The sequence below is a fragment of the Nakaseomyces bracarensis genome, assembly GCF_045282275.1.
Source record: "Nakaseomyces bracarensis strain CBM3 chromosome Unknown Scaff5_0, whole genome shotgun sequence".
Taxonomy (NCBI): Eukaryota; Fungi; Ascomycota; class Saccharomycetes; order Saccharomycetales; family Saccharomycetaceae; genus Nakaseomyces; species Nakaseomyces bracarensis.
Window position 1 is genome coordinate 494,550 of NW_027263965.1, and position 20,000 is coordinate 514,549.

At 35.2% G+C, this 20,000-nt stretch overlaps 9 protein-coding genes across 9 annotated transcripts; 6 read left to right on the forward strand and 3 right to left on the reverse strand.

Annotated features, from left to right (window-relative positions):
• Window positions 1–255: 255 nt before the first annotated feature.
• On the reverse strand, window positions 256–696 carry MRPL28 (mitochondrial 54S ribosomal protein mL40; the record flags this gene model as incomplete). The annotated part of the gene is made up of 1 exon (XM_071051225.1): window positions 256–696. The coding sequence occupies one exon, from the start codon at window positions 694–696 to the stop codon at window positions 256–258; it is 441 nt and encodes a 146-aa protein (XP_070907921.1).
• Window positions 697–1,380: 684 nt separating this feature from the next.
• Window positions 1,381–1,566, forward strand: CMI8 (Cmi8p; the record flags this gene model as incomplete). Its single annotated transcript, XM_071051226.1, has 1 exon — window positions 1,381–1,566. One exon carries the CDS (start codon window positions 1,381–1,383, stop codon window positions 1,564–1,566), a length of 186 nt encoding a protein of 61 aa, XP_070907922.1.
• Window positions 1,567–1,759: 193 nt separating this feature from the next.
• TFB3 (TFIIH/NER complex subunit TFB3) lies at window positions 1,760–2,743 on the reverse strand (the record flags this gene model as incomplete). The annotated part of the gene is made up of 1 exon (XM_071051227.1): window positions 1,760–2,743. One exon carries the CDS (start codon window positions 2,741–2,743, stop codon window positions 1,760–1,762), a length of 984 nt encoding a protein of 327 aa, XP_070907923.1.
• Window positions 2,744–3,214: 471 nt separating this feature from the next.
• PFA5 (palmitoyltransferase PFA5) lies at window positions 3,215–4,270 on the forward strand (the record flags this gene model as incomplete). The annotated part of the gene is made up of 1 exon (XM_071051228.1): window positions 3,215–4,270. The coding sequence occupies one exon, from the start codon at window positions 3,215–3,217 to the stop codon at window positions 4,268–4,270; it is 1,056 nt and encodes a 351-aa protein (XP_070907924.1).
• Window positions 4,271–4,286: 16 nt separating this feature from the next.
• RNJ42_01063 (uncharacterized protein) lies at window positions 4,287–4,532 on the forward strand (the record flags this gene model as incomplete). The annotated part of the gene is made up of 1 exon (XM_071051229.1): window positions 4,287–4,532. The coding sequence occupies one exon, from the start codon at window positions 4,287–4,289 to the stop codon at window positions 4,530–4,532; it is 246 nt and encodes an 81-aa protein (XP_070907925.1).
• Window positions 4,533–4,696: 164 nt separating this feature from the next.
• On the forward strand, window positions 4,697–6,475 carry HEH2 (Heh2p; the record flags this gene model as incomplete). The annotated part of the gene is made up of 1 exon (XM_071051230.1): window positions 4,697–6,475. One exon carries the CDS (start codon window positions 4,697–4,699, stop codon window positions 6,473–6,475), a length of 1,779 nt encoding a protein of 592 aa, XP_070907926.1.
• Window positions 6,476–6,946: 471 nt separating this feature from the next.
• On the reverse strand, window positions 6,947–16,876 carry TOM1 (E3 ubiquitin-protein ligase TOM1; the record flags this gene model as incomplete). Its single annotated transcript, XM_071051231.1, has 1 exon — window positions 6,947–16,876. The coding sequence occupies one exon, from the start codon at window positions 16,874–16,876 to the stop codon at window positions 6,947–6,949; it is 9,930 nt and encodes a 3,309-aa protein (XP_070907927.1).
• Window positions 16,877–17,653: 777 nt separating this feature from the next.
• GUK1 (guanylate kinase) lies at window positions 17,654–18,211 on the forward strand (the record flags this gene model as incomplete). Its single annotated transcript, XM_071051232.1, has 1 exon — window positions 17,654–18,211. One exon carries the CDS (start codon window positions 17,654–17,656, stop codon window positions 18,209–18,211), a length of 558 nt encoding a protein of 185 aa, XP_070907928.1.
• A 1,015-nt stretch (window positions 18,212–19,226) lies between these two features.
• On the forward strand, window positions 19,227–19,820 carry TSA2 (thioredoxin peroxidase TSA2; the record flags this gene model as incomplete). The annotated part of the gene is made up of 1 exon (XM_071051233.1): window positions 19,227–19,820. The coding sequence occupies one exon, from the start codon at window positions 19,227–19,229 to the stop codon at window positions 19,818–19,820; it is 594 nt and encodes a 197-aa protein (XP_070907929.1).
• Between the last annotated feature and the right edge of the window lie 180 nt (window positions 19,821–20,000).

Sequence of the window (20,000 nt, forward strand, 5' to 3'; positions counted from 1 at the left end):
CTATTATCCATTAGTATCATATAACTATTTAAACAATAACAAGAATACTGCATTGTAGTCAATACTCGGTGATTAGTCTTGGGGTCAAATAAGTTCATTTCAAAATTCATAAATGGGTTTGTAGGTATGATAAAGAATGGGGGTGAGATGAATATTATGATTATTACATATGTTATATTTACAGGATGATTTCCGCTTATCAATTTCACCCGCTGTATTTATTTTATTTTGTACGCTATTTTTATTTCTAATAGTCTATTTCTTGAACTTGTAATGCCATATTTTGTTAGGAGGGTAATCTGTGGTTACCTTCATATCGAGCGGGAACAGCTTACCTTGTTCGGAGACATTTGCTTCTTCATATAATTCGGGACTAACTTTTTTCAGTGTTTCCATAGCTTCTTCCATTGCTTTGTATTGTGCTTGCAGTTGGTTAACCTGCTTTATCCTCTTTTGTTGTTTATACAGAGACCATGCTTTTTCTATGGTCTGGTGCTTGATCAAATCTTCTTTTGATAGTTTCAAGAGCTTAGGTTGCTTCCTGGAGGCAGATAATACACTCAATTGAGTAACAACACGCTGTGCCAAGGGTGATAGAGATCCTTGTGCCTTTGTACGCTTCCCTCTCACGAATGTTGTACTGACTTTGGCTGTTTGCTGAGGTATCTTAATATTTATTATCCCGCTTCTCAACATCACTTTTTTTTGTTAAATATATAAAGTTGATCAGATATCTCCACTTCTATAAGTACTTATTGTCATTTGGAAGCTCTCTTTTAATCTCTTGTAAATTTTGTAGCCAGTGTTACTAGCCTTCCCAATATAAACTCTCCTAACACGCAAAATGAAGAAGGAAAAAAAAAAGTAAAAAATGAATTTATGCTAATCCTGTACGTAATTGCATGCGTACAATTCGTATTATATGTAATATTTTGTGCATATCACGTATACTGTGATATATCGCTGGGTTTTTTTAGGGGAGCCTTTTTTTTGATTCTAAAAGAGACCTAATATATTTTTGTGTGTACGGCTTTTTTTATAATCTGTAAGGGGTTTTTTTACGCCAAAATTTGAAGTATTAATGACGTATGTATACTAATTGGCTGTGATATATACAATATCAAGGAACAGTTGTATAATTACAAGCAAGTTGATATTTTATTTGTGATGTGAATATTACCACTCTGCTTTTGTTGTTGATTAAAGTGCTTAATTAGAAGTGGGCATTCCTTGATAAGGGAGTTTTAAGAGCTTTATGGCCTTAAATAGCTTTTACTTGATAATTTTAGAATTCTAATGTATATATAACTTGTATTGTCTTGATAAAAATTAATTTTTATATTGTTTTGTTGGCGAATATAGCATATAAATTATACAGAAATGGGGAAAAAAATAGGTGAAAAGGAATTACCAGTGAATCCTCCTTCATATGAAGAGACGTTGAAAAAAGATGCAAGAAATGGACAAGTAGATAATAATAGATTTAGCCACATCCATGTGCCTATTAAAACAGCTAAAAGTAAATATCCTGCTGGGGGTACATATACATACTCTAATAATAAGTAACAAAAAATTTTATAAATGATATAGATGTCATTATATTTTCTAATATTTGTTTTATTTTAATTTGAATTGAATATGCTTATGACATGATAATTGTATATTAATATACACTTTGCATGTCGTTATATTTATTTATTTTTTTATTCTATGTTACTAAAATAATATAAAAAAAATTATATATGCCTTTTTGTCATTGTTAAACTTCCTCTGCTACAATACATCCAAGACCCATAAAGGCCTCAGTAAGCATTCTTTCATATACGAAGTCAGTTCTAAACCCAGATGCAATATATTCCTTCCGTTTCTCTAGTTCCTTGATAAATGGATCGTCGTATGATTCTTGATCTACTGTATATCTCTTCTCCATGTCACGGTCACCGTTAAATGGAGTGAATGGTGTGGTGTCTTCTTTCCTGTTTTTGGCATTTGGGCCCATAATATCTCTGTAAGGGTTGTTTTGTAATACTCGGTTGATCTCTTCCAGTTTTCTTCTGGCAGACGACTTTTTCAGCTTGACAGTATTTTTAACTCCCTCTATGACATCATCTGCATTAGAGGCGTTCGCCAGTCTATTTACAATTTCACGTCTCGCCCATTCCTTATTCATCTTCTCCTCATTCTCGATCTGCCTCTCAAGTAGCCTTTTCTTTAGACGCATATCTTTCTCGAATTGTTGCCTTTGTTCGAAATTCTCGAGATCTTTCCTACTCCGTTCCAAATTGCTCATGATTAGCTGCTTATTCAGCTCTTCATATGTCCTCAGCTTCTCCTCTGTCTCCGCCACATCAATCTTATTATCCAACTTATACACTATATCCTCAATTTCCTCCAAGTATTTGTTGTATTGATCAAGATCCCCATCAAAGTCCTGTATTGTCTTATTAAAAACATTGAATACACGTTTTCTTATATCAACTTCCTTCTCCACTCCAACATCATCAAACACTTGTGTCTTGAACTTATTCTTTCTCAAAATCTTATCACAGTTCTTGTAAGGACATGGAGCGGGACCTAAACTAAATATCCTATCCACACAGGACTCACAGATCTTATGATAACACTCCGGGTTCACCAGAAACTTCACATCAGGAGATAAATATCTATCTGTCTTACAGATTGGACACATATCCTTGTTGTCATCAAACTCCGCCACATCATTAGACGCTACCATGGCACTCATCTTTATTAGAAATATACTATTTTTTTTTTGTGATTAACCCTATATTATATATTATTGAAATCCTTAACTGATATAATAATTCTCAGCACCTATATGTCCTTAGATGTTGGTGCTAGACTAGTCTTGATCCCTTTGTTCCTTATTAAATGTGTTAATTTATTTTATATTAATATTTTTTTTTTCAATTTTTTTTTTAACAATTTGAAAGCGCAGCTCATCGCATGATGATTACATAGTGGCTCAGTAAAGTTATATTAATATATTATCAAATCGATAGATTTTGCAATTATAAAGTTCTTTTATAGAAGAACGATAAATCTTGTGGTTTGAAGAGTAAGGAGAGGGACTTGTTGTATAAAAAAAATTCTCCTTTTTTTAATCCTTTTTTCACCTATCTACAACAATTCTTGCGCAATAAACAAATTAATATTTGTTCTTCTTTTGATCTTTCGAGCTACAGAATTTAATTATATGAGCTTTGCTGAGTGGAGGCTGCGTAATCGGTTCTGGACTGCATACATTGTGCCCTTGGTTATTTTAGGGCTTATCGGGTATGGTACATGGGCCTATGCTCAGAAACTATGCTACAACAGAATATACAAAGAGCTTGGACATAGGTCTACTTGTATAGGCTTGATTACTATATGTTGTGTGCTAGATGTGGTGCTGATTGTGATCTGGGTTGAAACGGTACTGGTCGGGCCTGGGAAGTTGCCACAGGTGCCGCCTTATTTGCTTATAGAGTCACCTTCCAAACAGAACACTACCAAGGCGCCACCGAGCTATATATGTGATCCCAATGGCTACCCAGTATGGTGCAGCCACTGTGAGGGACTAAAAGTAGGGCGCACTCGGCACTCCAGTCGTAACGGGTATTGTGTTCCCCGGTTCGATCACTACTGTCTGTGGATCGGCGGCGCTGTCGGGTACAGTAACTACCGCCTATTCCTATTATTTGCATTTTACTTCGCGGTTCTATTACTTATCGTCTGGATAACGATATGTTGCTATATCCGCGAGATTGTTACTGTCCATCACCATAGACTCAATGGAAATCTCGTAGCTTTGCTGGTGATCACAGGCATAGGCTGGATCCTGACCTGGGGCCTCTTCATCTCATATGTATACTACATGAGCCAGAACATGACATCGATAGAAGTAATAGAACACAAGAAACGCAGAAAAACACCAGAACTGGCGATGCAGAGGTTTGTTTGCCATTTTGACAGTAAGACAGAACGCCGCTACGTCGTCAAAATCGAGAATGATTACAAGCATGGGTCACTGTATAAGAAAAGAGGCCTATATAACAACTTATCTGAATTCCTAGGGAAGAACATATTGCTATGGCCTTTACCACTGCCGTCCACCTTGTATTACGGGAAAGAAGATACAGAGAATTCAAGACTCGAGGATGATTTAACCTACCCATACAGTGAATCCCTAGGACCGTTCGCTATTGAATATCTCGAAGAGAAGATAGTTTCCGGGCAATACATCACAGTCTTCACTCCAGCTAAGGAATGATGTTGGCAAACTTGTAATGAGTTGGCAATCCTGTTGGTGTGTAATGGATCCTGGTATAATGGATCCTGGTGTTGAGCATGCAATGGAATTAATACAGATTGATGATCTTCCAAGTTCAAATGAAGGTTCAATCAGAGAATATCGAATTTTTAAATTAATTTGTTTATTGACATTGTGTTGTACGGGTATTTCTGTGGGAATTTTTAAAGGGAGGGGCTACAAAGTGAAAAAAAAAAAATTCGATGGTCGAAGGAAAAATTAAGGAAGGATTGCCCAATTTAATATTATTATTTTAATTTAAAATTAATATAAAATGGCTAATAGAAAATTTAGGGAAATAACGTTTTGTTTTCGGTTACATTCTTTAATAAGGATATTAAAAATTGAAAATAGTACATAAAAAAGCAAAGAGAAAGAATAAAGAAAATGAGTTTGGAAAAGGCCTCTAAGTTAACTGCTGCGCAGTTGAGGCGTGTATTGATTGAACATAATGTGGAGTTTCCAAATAGGGCCAAGAAAGCGCTTTTGGTGAGGTTATACACGGAACATATTAGAAGGGAAGATGTTGAGCCGGATATCGATAGGACTATTGCGAATGTTAAGAAGGAAGTCACTAGACAAAGGAGGAGGAAAGCTCTGGTTGAAAAGTCTCCTAAGAAGGGACAGAAGCATGGACGGTCTGATGATGAATCTGAAGAACAGGATCAAGCACATGAAGAAGAGCATAAGAAAGTTAAGAAGCCAAAGAGTAAAGATACTAAAAGCCACGACTCTCCTAGTAAACATCGGGAATCTAAAGGTACGAATATTGACTCAAAGAAGGTTTTTGGACAAATGAAAGAAACTCTCAAGGACTCAGGTATTACTGATAAAATAAAAGAAAGTGCAAACTTACTGAAGACATCAATAGCGGAAGAGGTTAAGAACTTGGCCACCGTTGAGATACCTGGCAAAAAATCTAATACTAATACTAAGAAGAAGAGTGAAATATCTGGAAGGCCAAGAAGAAGAGTATATGTTGATAAGACCAATGACAAGGAAGAGAGGCCGCTAACAAAAGTAATGAATGAAATAAAGGAGGACATCAGGGAAGAATTATCGCCTGTAAAAGAAGAGTTTGTTGAAAATGGTCGTGGTAATGTCGGTGAAATATACAGCTATTTCGACAAAGGGTTAAAACTTGCATTTCAAGTGACATTATTTTTGATCCCTATTCTATTTTCAATTTGGTATAGGGATCAAAAGTTCCAGATTGGTTTCTGTGGCCACGAATTACCACCTGAGAAATTTTACTCCGGCTCTGACCAAGTAAATGTCTTTTCAAAATTAGATTCTGCCCTTGAAAGATTTCTCCCTGATTGCACACCATGTCCTCAAGGAGCTATTTGTTCTACTCATTTACAACTTCAATGCGTCTTGGGCTTTAAAAAGGTGCAAAACTGGAAGAACTTATATGGCATTCTTCCATTTCCCGATTATTGTGTGCAAGAAATGAAGTCTGACGATATCACAAACACCATATCACCCTTTGTTTTCGCATTAAAAACACTTAGAAGGAAAAATGCGGAACACAACTGTGGCCAAGCACTTTCTAATGACTATCAATCTGCTTTACTGGAAAAGGAATTGTATACAGCAGTATTTGAGAAGTACAAAGACTCGGTTGGTGGAACTGTTTTCCAAAAAGAATGGTCTACCCTAGTGGATGAACTAAAGAAATTGCCAGAAGTTAGTGCACAAACTATAGTTACCAAAAATGGAACAGGTAATATTGAAAAACACCTATTGTTAAGATCTCTTTCAAAGGCAGAGGTGAGTTATTTCTGTAGCATGAAAAAGTTTTTGTCTGAAATTCCTATTGAGAGGAAAACTATTCTGTTATCCTTATCCATTTTTTTGGCGTCAGCATTACTTGAATTTATGGTACAGAAGTTGAGTGATTACTTTCTTAAGGAAGTACACATTGTCGATGATGCTGTTGAGAGAGCGATCGCAAAATTACAAGCAACTAAAAAGAACGAGGGTGAGAAATCTTTGGACACTATCCAACTCAGAGAATACTTACTCTGCGATATCTCCAACTTAGAAAAGAAAAACAGACTATGGCAAAAAATATCTACCAAACTAGCCGAAAATGAAAACATTGACACTAAAAATGTCGAATTGTATGGAGATATCCTAGGCATCTGGGAGTGGAACAACTAGATATCATTGTATTATATATTATCTTATATGTTAGAAATAATTATTTATAACTTTTAATGCCTATGTAAAACTAAATCAATCAATACACTAATTTATATTTGAATTACAGATGTTAAGCTCTCCCTGAGTAATTATATTTTGGATATATTATTTATATAAGATTACAAAACATTTTTTGTATAATAACTGCTTTCTTTATTCTAAGATGCCTAATTAGGAACAAAATATAAAATACCAATATATATCGTATATTACGATTGACATAAAAATAATAGTTCTACTCTATATATTTATAATAATAGGAATAATAAAATTTAATTAATATATATAAATGGTCATATCCTCTACGCCCAACTGCATTTCGGGATTTCCCAATCAGTAAGCTTAACATTGAAGAGAAAAAAATCCAGAAGTGTATACTTATGTTTACGTAATATAAATGTAGTTCATGTAATAAAAATATCTAATGATTTAGGCTAACCCAAATCCTTCATGACCTTCATTAATTGCTAGAAGTATAGATCCCCTAAGTGTCTCATAGGACGCATATGCTGGAAGATTCAATTGGTTGAAGCAAGTATGAGATGATGGTAATCTTTCAACTGAACCGTAATCTCTATGAATAGAGAATTTGGATACACCGTTGACGCCGCTCAACTCTTTAAACCCATTCAATGGTACTTTACTGGTACCGGTAATAAATTGTAAAAGTTTTGCTTTCTCTTCTGCATCAAATGACCTAACAGCTCTCCAAAAGTAGTTGACCTGTTTGCAATTAGCAGTATAGTTAACATAAGTGGTATTATTTTTCCAGTCATCAACATCAATATCAGGTAACCCGCTGACTAGCAATTCCAGTTCTTGTTCATCAAATATAGAGATTATGTCCTGAGGAATTAATGCATAAAAGCCCTTCAGGAAATTATCCATTTGCTCCTTAACCGATGTGTGTAGTTTATATTCAACAATTTTCTTGACATAATCATGTTTATTTTCCTCCGTTACTGGAATGTTCCTACCATTTTCAATCAAATCTATAATTTTATGCTCACCATAGTCGTCAGTTTCAACAGAGAAAGTCTCCTCAATAATGTCTGTGATATCGTTCTCCAGAATCCAGACCAGTGACTTATAATAGTCTAGATCAAGAGATTCCATATCCTTAAGAGAAACTGGCTTTCCTAAAATATTTTTATAAACTTCTCTGCTAAAGTGACAGTCAAGGAAACATTGGTCTCTAATGGCTTTACCAATAACCATACCAATAAATTTAAAGAATGATAAATGTTCTGGGTTAATACCAGAAGTCCTATTTGGTCTGAAAGTAGTCTTATCTGAAGCAACAGGTAAAAACAAAGCATAGTCTGGGTTAAACATTTGCCTAGATAGGACCTGATACCATTCCCTAGTAACACCACCTGCATCTACACCACTTTCGCCTTTGAATGTGATATCCAGCTTGCAGTTTCTAATTTCTTGATCAGCCTTAAAAAATAGAGCTCGGTAAGAGTCGAGGAAAACTTGTTCTCTTCTAACTGTAATAGAGAGTTTAGGAGCTTCTTGTACTTCTGCTTTTATTTTAGCAGTAAAGTAATATCTCTTATTATCAAAGTCTAAGATCTTTGGATTTTTAACTAGAGAAGAAAATGGTCCACTCATTAACTTAGGATTCGACCGAACCATTTGATTCAATAAACGTTTATGTAGATCAGTGAAGTGGAAAAAAAGTTCATCTGTCTCCATGTTTTGGAAATCCATATTCTTCTCCTCCTCGTATTTTAACACAGGCATCTTATTGGATTTTGAGTACCTACAAACAACCATCAATGATTCGATAAGTGGTAACAATATCGTAGCTGAGGTACTCAAATGTTTACGTTTCTCAAACTCTAATAGGCATCTGCTTAACTCTACCCACACAGGGCCCAAATGCATAGTGGAATAGTTTTCAGTTAGCTTTTTACTATCAAATATATCCTTCTCCTGCCTATGAGAATGCAGGTAATCAACAACAGTTAGCACTTTTAAGAGTTTGGCTTGATTGGAGCTAGGAATGGTAAATTTTTGAACAAGTTCAGAATTAATTTCGGCACCACTTCCCACCAAAGTTCCCTCCTTGCGCAATTCATCAAGTTCTTTCGACAAATCGGGAACAATACCCTTTGCCATTTCGATTAACTCGGATATAAATATATTAAAGTTATCACCAATTGCAGATAAATTTTGCATGATATTGATCGTTTGTTGGAATACCCTAGTGTTACAACTGTCTAAATTAATAATCGAGACTATTTTTTTTAGCTCCTCTGAATCAAAAGTCGGAAACTGAATCTTCTTTTTTGTTATTGCTTTATCTTCCTTCTTCTTATAAAGAGTTGCTATTGGTTTAGAACATACTTGTAGAATTCTAGTCAACAGATCCATCAGAACAGTCTCATCAGTAATGATTTTCTTATCCAATAGCATGAAAAGGTATTGTATTGGGAACTTTAATGACTTGACATCCTTTTTCAATTTAGTGCTGATTTTATTGACAAAAAGATTATCATGTTCTGTGATAAAGAAATACTTTAAACGGCCATCAGCATCAATTAAATTCTGCAAAATCTCAATAGTTTGGTTAGCAACCGTTAGAGGAGTGCAGTCAGGTGGGAGTTGCTTATTTCCTGTAGAAGAGGTAGGCTTTCCTACTGCACGGGCAGAAATAGAGTTGTACACTTTTTCCAGGGATGCTTGATCATTAATGGCTTCACTCAATATAAATAATAGTACATTGATAATGTCGCCTCGATTCTGTTTACTTGAACACAATCTATAAAATAGTTCATGATAAACTTCTCTTTGAATGTAAGGTTGAGAGATGAATATTGCTTTCATTAATGCTGCAATACCCGCACGATCAACAAGAGGTAAAAAGTATATCCTTCCATTCTTCTTCTTGTCGTCACCTTCGGTTTCGGCAACCTCGTTTGGTACGGTGGTATTTGTAGAATTATTATTAATTTCAGTAGATAGTAGATGAGAACGAGTTGTTGATGTATCAACAATTTCAACATCACTTTCATCGATGTCACTCTCATTGGCAATAGGTTCTATATCATCATTTATAATTTCACGATCTTCATCATCTTCATCTTCATGATCTTCTGGGTCTACATCCATATCGGTGTCAGAATTACCTCTTAAACCTTGAACAATACGCGAAAACCGGGCTTCCCCCTCCTCCTCCTCTAAAATTTCATTCCGAATTTCATCAGGAATTATTTCCAAGAAGTCCGAATCAATCTCTCTGATATGTATATTATTTTGCATCGCCTCCGCTCTTCTCTCTCTCACATGCTCAGCAAAAACTTCTGCACGCATTTCTTCTGGCAGAGCATTCAAAAATTCTGGATCAATATCTGTACCGCTGATATCAACATCTCTACCATCAATATTCACAAATATAGGTTCTCTATGAGTTTGTTCATCATTTGCAGTACCAGTTTCTGTGTTCAATTCAACAACTGGACGAGCGATAGTATTGTGATTGTTCTCAACAATTGACATAGAAGAATGACGACTTCGTTGACTATTCCTTCTTTGTCTCTGTTCCTTTGCCTTCTTTATACCCGCCCACAATTCATCATCTATTTTCTTTTCTTTCTCTTGGAAAAGTTTCAAGCTAGAATTATAAATTCTGTTTAGAATTTTAGTGACAATACAGTTAGCATATCCTTTGGAATCGTAGAACATATCATAAATATCCTTCCACCTTGCAACCGAAGATTTTAGTATGATACCATCCAAAGGTCTCTCATCAAACAACTCCCCTGAAAACAAAACTTCATCAAAGGTAGCACGTTCTGTACGTGGTCTAGTTCCGGAACCAATAGTTGATAGCTGATCGGTTATGTCGTTCTCAACCTGTTCAAGTCCTGATGGACCTAGGGGGTTAATCAAATTATTTTGTGATCTTCTAGAGCTATTAAATAATGTAAGTGCTGGGGAACCGAAAGTAAGACCATGATTTCTTCTAAAGCTTCTATCATGATGACGACCAATACTATCATTTTGTACCCTGAATAAAGGTTGTGATTCTGTTTGGAACACATGTTCAATACCTTGGAATACACCTCTTTCAGATTCGCTAATGTTATCATCAAGTAGATCAATTCCATGTGTGATATGCCAATTTCTCCTATCACCACTATCTTCTAATTCGTTCTCATCTTCATCATTTCCGTCTTCTGAAGATGAGAAGTCAGATAAGCCAGATTCCCAATCCGATTCCTCAACTTCATAATCTTCTAACTCTAAATCAATGTCAGAATCATATTCATATTCATTCTCATCAATTACAACGGAATCGCTAAAACCTTCACTGTCGTCTGATGAATCAGAATCACTGCCCTCAGATCCTGAATATCCGTCTTGTGAATCCATAACCTCATCTACGTGAATTTCAATCCCATTCTCATTGCCCGAAGTACTTTCAAAATCACTATGCGTATTTCCGTCCTCTTCATCATGTTCATTTTCACTTTCATCGCTAAACACCACCTCAAAACCACCTTCTTCGCTATCTACAAAAGCAATACCATCATCTTCTCCAATGAGTGAACCTTCATCATCATCGTCATCATCATCTTCTTCAATATCCTCAACGTCATACATCCCTAGAGCTGAATTTCTGAACATATCTTGAGTATCCTCTTTTTCTGAATCTTCCTCCTCATCTTCTTCCTCCTCATGTGATTCAATTTTGAATAGATCCGAAAAGTTGTTACGGGTAAAATTTATAGCATTGAGAGCATCTACTGCTTCATTGAATAAAGTCCTAGAAAAAGGGTAATTCAAATCGAGAGAAGCCATTGTATCAGTAATTGCAGTGGGTACTCCCAATTCAATCATCAACTTACATATTTGATATTGATCAGCCTCAATTTTGTTAGTGTCAAGAATTGATCTAAGATAAGGAGCCTGCACATAGACCAAAGATGATATGATCTTAAACCATGATTCCAAATGATGAATATTCGATTCCAAAATCTTAGGAGTTGTAATAGAGGTTTTAATAACCTTAATAACAGATTCAATAGTAAACTTTCTAATGAACATCATATCAGGATCTTGTTTATTTAGATCCGGTTTTGGAGATAGTTGACCTTGAGTATCAGCGACAAAACCAACAATAACTGATCTTGCGAGAGTACTTATAACTTCCTTTCTCCTTGCTGCATATGCATTCTTTTCTGTACCTGACGACTTATCAATTAATTTGTACAGGAAAAAATTCAAAGCTGTCACCCTTGGCTTCGGTTTTTCAGCGTAGACATTCCGACGATTATAGGTCAAAAATTCGAATTTGCATTGCTTGTAACTGCAAATCAATTCCAGTAACATTTTAAGCAAACAAATCATGTATGCACAAACAGGATTTCTTGCCGGATCAACCTTGGTACTTTTCCCGTTTGAAGGGTTTAATGGTGGACCCCCAGCAGGTTCCGAGAGCCAATCCTTTTCAGAAGCAGCCATAAGTTGAGATAGCAATAAGTGTATTATATTTGTTCGCTTAGATGGAACTATTTGATTCATCATTTCCCCCTGGATCATATCTTCATTATCACTAGATTTAGCAAAGTTTCTTTTCATGATATAATTTCTAATATGTCCCGATTTATCGAATTCAGAAAACCGTGCATTTTCACACAAAATATCTACAAATATGGAGGGATTTCTCATAACCACATGTGGTTTCTCCTCCAATAAACCGCTTAGTTCTCGTTCTCGTTCTTTATAGTTACCTATTGGCCTTGTTGTAAAACTTTTTTGAATTTCATTTCTTATTAAATACGATATAATACTTGATGTTTCAAAACATCTTCTGATCAATAGCAAAAAGGAGGATTCTAGGAAGTTGATTTTTTCAGATTTTTGGAACATACCAACCACCTTTAGTAATCTTGATAAAATGCCTGAGTGAGTAATTTCAGAAGCATAATCCTCGTCTCGTGCATAGAATATCAATATTCTTGATGTTGCTAATGCAGAATAGAAACTTGAAATCTCATTCACTCTTATTAAAACATCAAAAATATTTTTCTTAATATCTTCTGGGATTCTAAACACAGTCATAGGAGTCCAAAGTTTATAACGGGTTTTAACCTCATCGTTCAAACTTTCTATCTCAGGGATTTCTGATTTGGCTAAAATAATCTCATAAGCATATAAAGCTTTAGAAAACCAAGGCGCATTCACGTATTGTGGCTTTAAGTTCTGACTTAGATAATTCAAAAACTTCTTTACAGATTCTTCAGATTTTTGGTATATAGATTTCTCATTTAAAAATATACCAAATAAATGAATCAAAGATGATAGAGTAGCATCATCTTCCAAGCTCGTGTTGACGACCTTCTCTAAAACAGTAGCAGCAAATATTTCCCCGGACATTTTCCAGTCTGATAATATTTGGATCAATGTTCTCGCAAAGGCGTTGACAAGCTTTGGATAATATGGGAGAATATTAAAAACCTTATTTGGTAATTCCTTGTAGAATAAATCACCCTTTATCTCTGTCAAGGATTCAGTTGTATTCCGAGTTTCAAATCTTGGAATGCCATCGTAAAAGGAAACCTTGGAACAAAGCCTTTTTAATTCTTCAAAGATAGTTTTGGTAGACTTCTTAGTATCTTGGTACAGTAAACTATCAATGTCGTTTTTTCCTACTTTTTGCTTTACTAAGAACTTCTCTATATTTGCAGAAGTGGGAATATATTCCCTGTCAAGTGAATAGAGACTATTAACTGCTTCTTGACCAGGAGAGAACAAGTTTTTAAGAAGAGTCAAAATCTGTTTAAAAACAGCGTATGGAACGGTTCTAGATATTGGATTAAATAAATTGAATTTGTTATCAATTCTTTTAATCATAGTTGCCCCAGAGACCTTTACAGGTCCCATCAACGCCTTAGTCAAATTTACGTCCTCTTCAAACCCTTCATAATAATACTTAATGGAAGGGACTAGTTCCATAGTATCAATATTAGTTGGTTTATTAAAAAAAGTCAGAGCATTGATAACACAGCTTAAAATAAGGACTTCCTTTGTATCCTTCACATAGTCTATTTCCTCTATGGAAGTGATGTCACTAAATTCAGACATTTTACCGAAGAATTCGACTATTAAGTCTTCGTAAATATCATATCCACCTTTCTGATAGAACAAATACGAAGGTACAGTTTGCAATACCTCATTAGCCGTAATGCTTGTCTTAGGGAACGTAAAGACGAAGGTGTTGAAATTTAGAACAACAAGCGCATATTTCAGGTTATCTTCGAGTGGAACAGCCTTTACTAATTGGAGAATATTTTCAACGACTCTATCATATATAGAAAGTTCAAGTTGACGTTCAATAGGATTGGGGTCAGTTGCTTTAACACGTAAAAAGCACCTAAATAAAATAGCAGTTGTCGACTGTAACTTATTCAAGATGCTACGAATCTCAAATGTATTTTTAAATTTAGCAGCAGTACCGTCATCCTTCAGTTCTTCTTTCTTTGGTTTCGAGACATGAATTTGAATTGGTGGGGTATTACCCACATAGGAATCAGGCATTGTCTGTTTGGCAACTTCATCTGGTAAGCATTTTCTTATGAAACTCTCCTCAAGAGCGCACCTTTGAAACAATAATCTTAGTTTATCAATTAGGATCAAATTATCATTCTCAAAAAATTTCAGAATATCCTTAAATTTATAAGGAGTCAAAGTTGTGATATTCAGGTAGACATTAGTAACAATGTACTGAGTCGCTAGTAACTTCGAAAGTTTTGCCATAATATTATCAACAAATTTGGTATCCTTCCCTTTTCCAACAGTTAATAATATGCTATGATTCTGTTCCTCAACCTCCAAGAAGTCACTAATTTCAATTAATTGCTCTTTTAGTATCTCTAACACAGAAGGAAATGCATAGTTTTTGAAATGCTCGTCAAAGAGTTGTAGAACGTCGGTGTAATTAAGCATTGTTTGGGAGGTCGTAAAATCAAATGGTATTCTATCCAAGATAATAGCCTTAAAAAGGGTTTTGAAATCCAATTTTTCAGGTAAATCTTGTAATGCTGAGTTCTCTAAAGTCATCCCATAAAATACATTAGAAAAACAGTCAATGATTGGAGAATATTTTTGGATGTCCCAAAAAGCCAGTTCTTTACCATTCTCCTCGTTTCTAAGAACTTTATCACTTTTACTGTGGTAGATTAGATCTTCGTTATTATCAGATTCATATATAAATGGTTGATCGAAACTTATTAGCGAAGGTAGCTCCTTTATAACATCACAGAATGCATCACAAATATCTCTTTGTAGTTCTGGATAATGCCTTGCTAGTTCATCCATAGAAGTTCCAAAATCCACAGATTCTTCTTTCCAAGAAAGTACACTTGCATTCTCCAGGTCTGTTACAGCGCGAAACAGAATTCTTATTAATTTCTTCTCTCTCACCTTCTGAAGACCTTCATTATTTAAGCATATAGCAGATAAAACATCAGGTAACAGAATTAATAGATCGGAATAAGGACCTAGAAACTGCTCAAAATTATCAATAATATATGATATCAAACCAGCCTCAAATAAAATTGGATATATAGTTGGCTCGCTGTTTATCACACGTTGAATAATATCTAGGGTATGTGTCACCAAGGTATAACCAAATAATTCTCTGTTTTCGAGAATCTTTTTCAGAGATCCTAGTATTGGGGAGTCAATCAAATTCCTTATCCTGTCACCAGAGTCGGTCTTTAACAGACGAATAACCAATTTTAAGTTGCTTCTTATGTAAGAAAGTTGTCTAAACGAAATCTTGTAGTAGACCTTAAAATATTTTGGGGGTTCTCCATAATCCGGATGTTCTAAAGCAAAATTTACTTCATCGTCTATAGAGTTGATTAGAGTGGTAAAACCGCCATTATTAATGAACTCGGCAGTGGAGTCACTATCATTAATAAAGACCTCTAATAGATGAGTTGCGGATGCTAACGTCCTTCTATATTCCAAATTTTTTATGGAGACAATATCGAGTAAGTTAGGAACCAATCCAGCAGCCAGAAGTGATTCATGCAAGACTTTAACGTCAGCTAAGTTTGAAATCAAATAGAAAAACCTAATGTTGTATATTTCATCCACTTCTGGGGATTTTTCCCTTAGAATTTTACTTAGATATCTTAAAATTTGGAATAATAATCCATGTGACATATTCCCACCCAAGTTTCTCATGATATCAGAACACCAAACATGCTTTAGAGAGATGCATTCGAGGGCAAACAGAGCATCCAAACGTAGTTGAGAAGATATTTTCGTCTCTGAAAGTGATATGAAATCTGTTAGACTGTTAAATGCATATGGGTCAACTTCAAAGAATTTTGAGCTTACCTGAGGAGGAACATAGACGGTATTGATCAGTGCGATTGCATTCATCTTTGTACGAATAATATTATCCCTTAGCTTGAGACAATCTTCTGAATCATCACTAAATGCCTTGGCAACAGTTGCTTTTAATGAAAATTCAAACCAATCTTCTGGAGCGATGACCTTCATACCTTTATCAAATATTTGTTGTAAAGTCGAGCGTGATAATTCTTCTGCATTCATGGAAAATTTATTCATTGATGTGGTATGCTGGTGTTGGGTATTCTCATTATTATTTGTATTATTAATGGTTCCGGTAGTAATACTTTTTGTTGGTTGTGCAGTGTTATTGTGGCCACTTGACTTATTATTTGAGTAATAGGAATATCTTAATTTGGACCATTTAGCTGGATACTTTTTCTTTTCAAAGTAGAGATCAGGTAACGCGAAATGTTCTCCATTCTCATCCATTGCTGAAGATGGGATAGCCAATGCTAATTTTAGTGCTTTTGATTTCAGATGTGGGGTTCCTAGAACATTCTTACTAGCGTCTATTCTCTCTCTAGCAATCACGTACCTCTCTCCCATAGTTCCCAGGACCTTCAATGCACCTAACTTTACTTCATAGTTTGGACAGTTCAGTAAATTACTCATGACATCCATCGAGGAGTAGATATATCTATTTTCCGTGTTACACAGCAACCTAGTAGAAAAATCGCTTAGTCTTACACATATATCAACATCTTGGTCATCCATTAGCTTCAATGGAACTGCATTCTTTTTAAAGTCGTCGCTTTTATAATTATACTTATCCACCAACCTTGACAGAATATCATCAATTCTATTTAAAATGGGGATCCACACAAAGAGATCATTTCTTGGAGTACCATTGAGATCATATTTATCAAGTTTGTCAACAAACTCATCTTCAGTACATTGTGACAAATCATCTAGTAATGGTTTAAAAGATTCGGCATTTTTCTCCTTCTGTAATTTTTCAAATCTTGTCAACTTTACCATATTTAGAATTCTCTCACTAAAAAAATGATTCTATTTGTTTATATTATCTTTGATTTCGTTTGCAGATTTATTTTAATTTTCTATTCCTTTTCTTGCGGTGTATTATATTATTTTTATAATGTCTTATAAAGGTTTTTTTTTGTTCTTTTCTTCTTTTGCAGGTAGGCTTTAAATTTTTCTATTGTTTCTATCTTTCCAGTTATTATTTAAAAACAAGTTTTAGTCCTGATTTTAACAATAAAGTGGAAGCGAATAGGTATCTCTATTATATTGACAGGTTCAATCAAAATGAGAAGCAAAATCTGTGTCTATAAATCTTACTAGATCTTTAATATTGTTATTAATAAATAAATTTTTTTTTTTAATTTTTTTATAAATGCTCTTTTTTAAGTTTTTTGCTTTAGTCGTGTGATATTACCAAAGTTTGAGTATGGAAGTAATGTATTTGGATATTTGATATAGTACTATTTAACCCCCACCAATTCAAATAAAAACAACAACAACAACCAGATATTATGGAAACAGGAATATAATTGATACCCATAAAAATTAATTATCTTAAAAATTAGATGTAATTAAAAAAATTTAAAGATTCCGGGTAGCTTTTTTCTTAAAATTTTTTTTGTTTTCGTTTTGGGCATGGTCAATAATTTTTCGTTAGGCTTGCAAGTAGATAGAAGTAACAACGCGAACGAACATTTAAACGTGATACTTCGACACAAATAATAGGTCAATACAAAAAAACAACACTAAAGAAAGAATAATAATAAAAAAAAGATGTCTCGTCCTATTGTCATCTCTGGTCCAAGTGGTACTGGTAAGTCCACACTATTGAAGAAACTATTTGCTGAGTTCCCAACCACATTTGGGTTCAGTGTCTCTTCTACCACGCGTGCCCCAAGACCAGGCGAGACCCACGGCAAGGACTACAACTTCGTCACTGTCGAGGAGTTCAAGTCCATGATCGATGGCGGCAAGTTCATCGAGTGGGCACAGTTCAGCGGCAACTACTACGGTACCACCGTGGACTCCGTCAAGGCTGTCCAGAGCTCCGGCAAGACCTGTATCCTGGACATCGATATGCAAGGTGTCAAGGCAGTCAAGACCAAGGACCTGAACGCCAGATTCCTGTTCGTCGCCCCTCCTTCCGTCGAAGACCTAAGAAAGAGACTAGAGGGAAGAGGAACCGAAACCGCCGAGTCCCTGGAAAAGAGACTTGCCGCCGCAGATGCCGAAATGGAGTACGCCAACACGGGTGCTCACGATCTAATCATCGTCAACGATGATCTCGACAAGGCCTACAACGAGCTAAAGAATTTCATCTTTGAAAAGTAAGAACAATATCAATATTTTTAGTAAGTACTATAGATAGACAGAAATTATAATGAAAATAGAAGTATAAAGAAATATTATTTTAAGACAACTACATCTAAGCCGATAAATCGGGTGTGTAATTTAATAAGTAAGAGCACCCACTTTTTTTTTTTTCTTCGTTGTTGTACATATTTTCGGTCCTTCAAAATTACATCACGTAATTGATGGTGGGATATCTTTTAAGGGCCTTAATCTCCCGGGTAATATGACGTCAAATTTTTGAAGGAAATAAAAAAAGAAGAAAGAAGTGCGTGTGCTTGTTCGAGAGAGAGAGAAAACGTGTATCTCTAAAGAAAGACAACAGATAAAAAAAAAATTAGAACAATAAATGCAGAGCAGTGAAAGCGCCGTACAGCATTCTTTTCCTCGAGGAATAAAATTGACTTGATATCTTATTATATTTCTTTTGGGAAAAAGAGGGCAGGGCAATTAAACTTGAGAAGGGCTGAGATTCTTCCGAAAGGCGACAAGTATCTAATAAAAATTTCTTTTTTCCTCCCGGACTGCACAAGGGACTAATAAAAAGAAATAAACATAGATGGATGGATTTTTGAAGAGATAACCAAGCAGTAGAGGGGTGTCTGTTATGCTTTGTAACTAACGAAATTTTAGTTCCAGGCCCATCTGTTTCTTTGGTAATAACACAACTATTCTAGATACAAAATCACATTACGAGAGATGAGAGGGAGTTCTGGACTACCCATATCTTGCTTAACTAATGTAGATCAAGTTATTAGATTTTCGATAGTCAAAGTAGCAATTAAAGCAAATCAAAGCTCTTATTACACCAATGGTACACAATACATAATAATTATTTTTTTCTTGAAAATAAAGGTATATAAAGGATACTTAGATCTGTAAAAATATACAAAACTCAATTCCTTCTTTAATAAATTTCTATTAAGAAAATAAATAAGAACAACAAGTTCATAGAAACACAATAACAAAACAAAACAAACTAATTACAAAAATAAAAATGGTCGCTCAAGTTCAAAAGCAAGCTCCAACTTTCAAGAAGACTGCTGTCATTGACGGTATGTTCGATGAAGTCTCTTTGGAACAATACAAGGGTAAGTACGTTGTTCTTGCCTTCGTTCCATTGGCTTTCACTTTTGTCTGCCCAACTGAAATTGTCGCTTTCTCCGAGGCTGCTAAGAGATTCGCTGACCTAGACGCCCAAGTCTTGTTCGCTTCCACTGACTCTGAATACTCCTTGTTGGCCTGGACTAACGTTGCCCGTGCCGATGGTGGTTTGGGTCCTGTTGACATTCCATTGTTGGCTGACACCAACCACTCTTTGTCTAGAGACTACGGTGTCTTGATCGAAGAAGAAGGTATTGCTCTAAGAGGTTTGTTCGTCATTGATCCAAAGGGTATTGTTAGACAAATTACCATCAACGATTTGCCAGTCGGTAGAAACGTTGAGGAAGCTTTGAGATTGGTCGAAGGTTTCCAATGGACTGACAAGCACGGTACTGTCTTGCCATGTAACTGGACCCCAGGTTCCGCTACCATCAAGCCAACCGTTGATGAATCCAAGGAATACTTCAAGAACGCTGCTAAGAAATAAAGCGCTTGATCTAACTCATTCGGTTTTAATGATAAAGTAAATATATGATGCACAGAAAACAGAATACACTTATAACAAGACAGACCAAAAATTTTTATAGATAGAATGTCTTTCTAGGTGATTTTGTGTATCTATAGTTATTTTTTTTTTGCTTATTCATTTTGTTTTTCTCTTTAATGC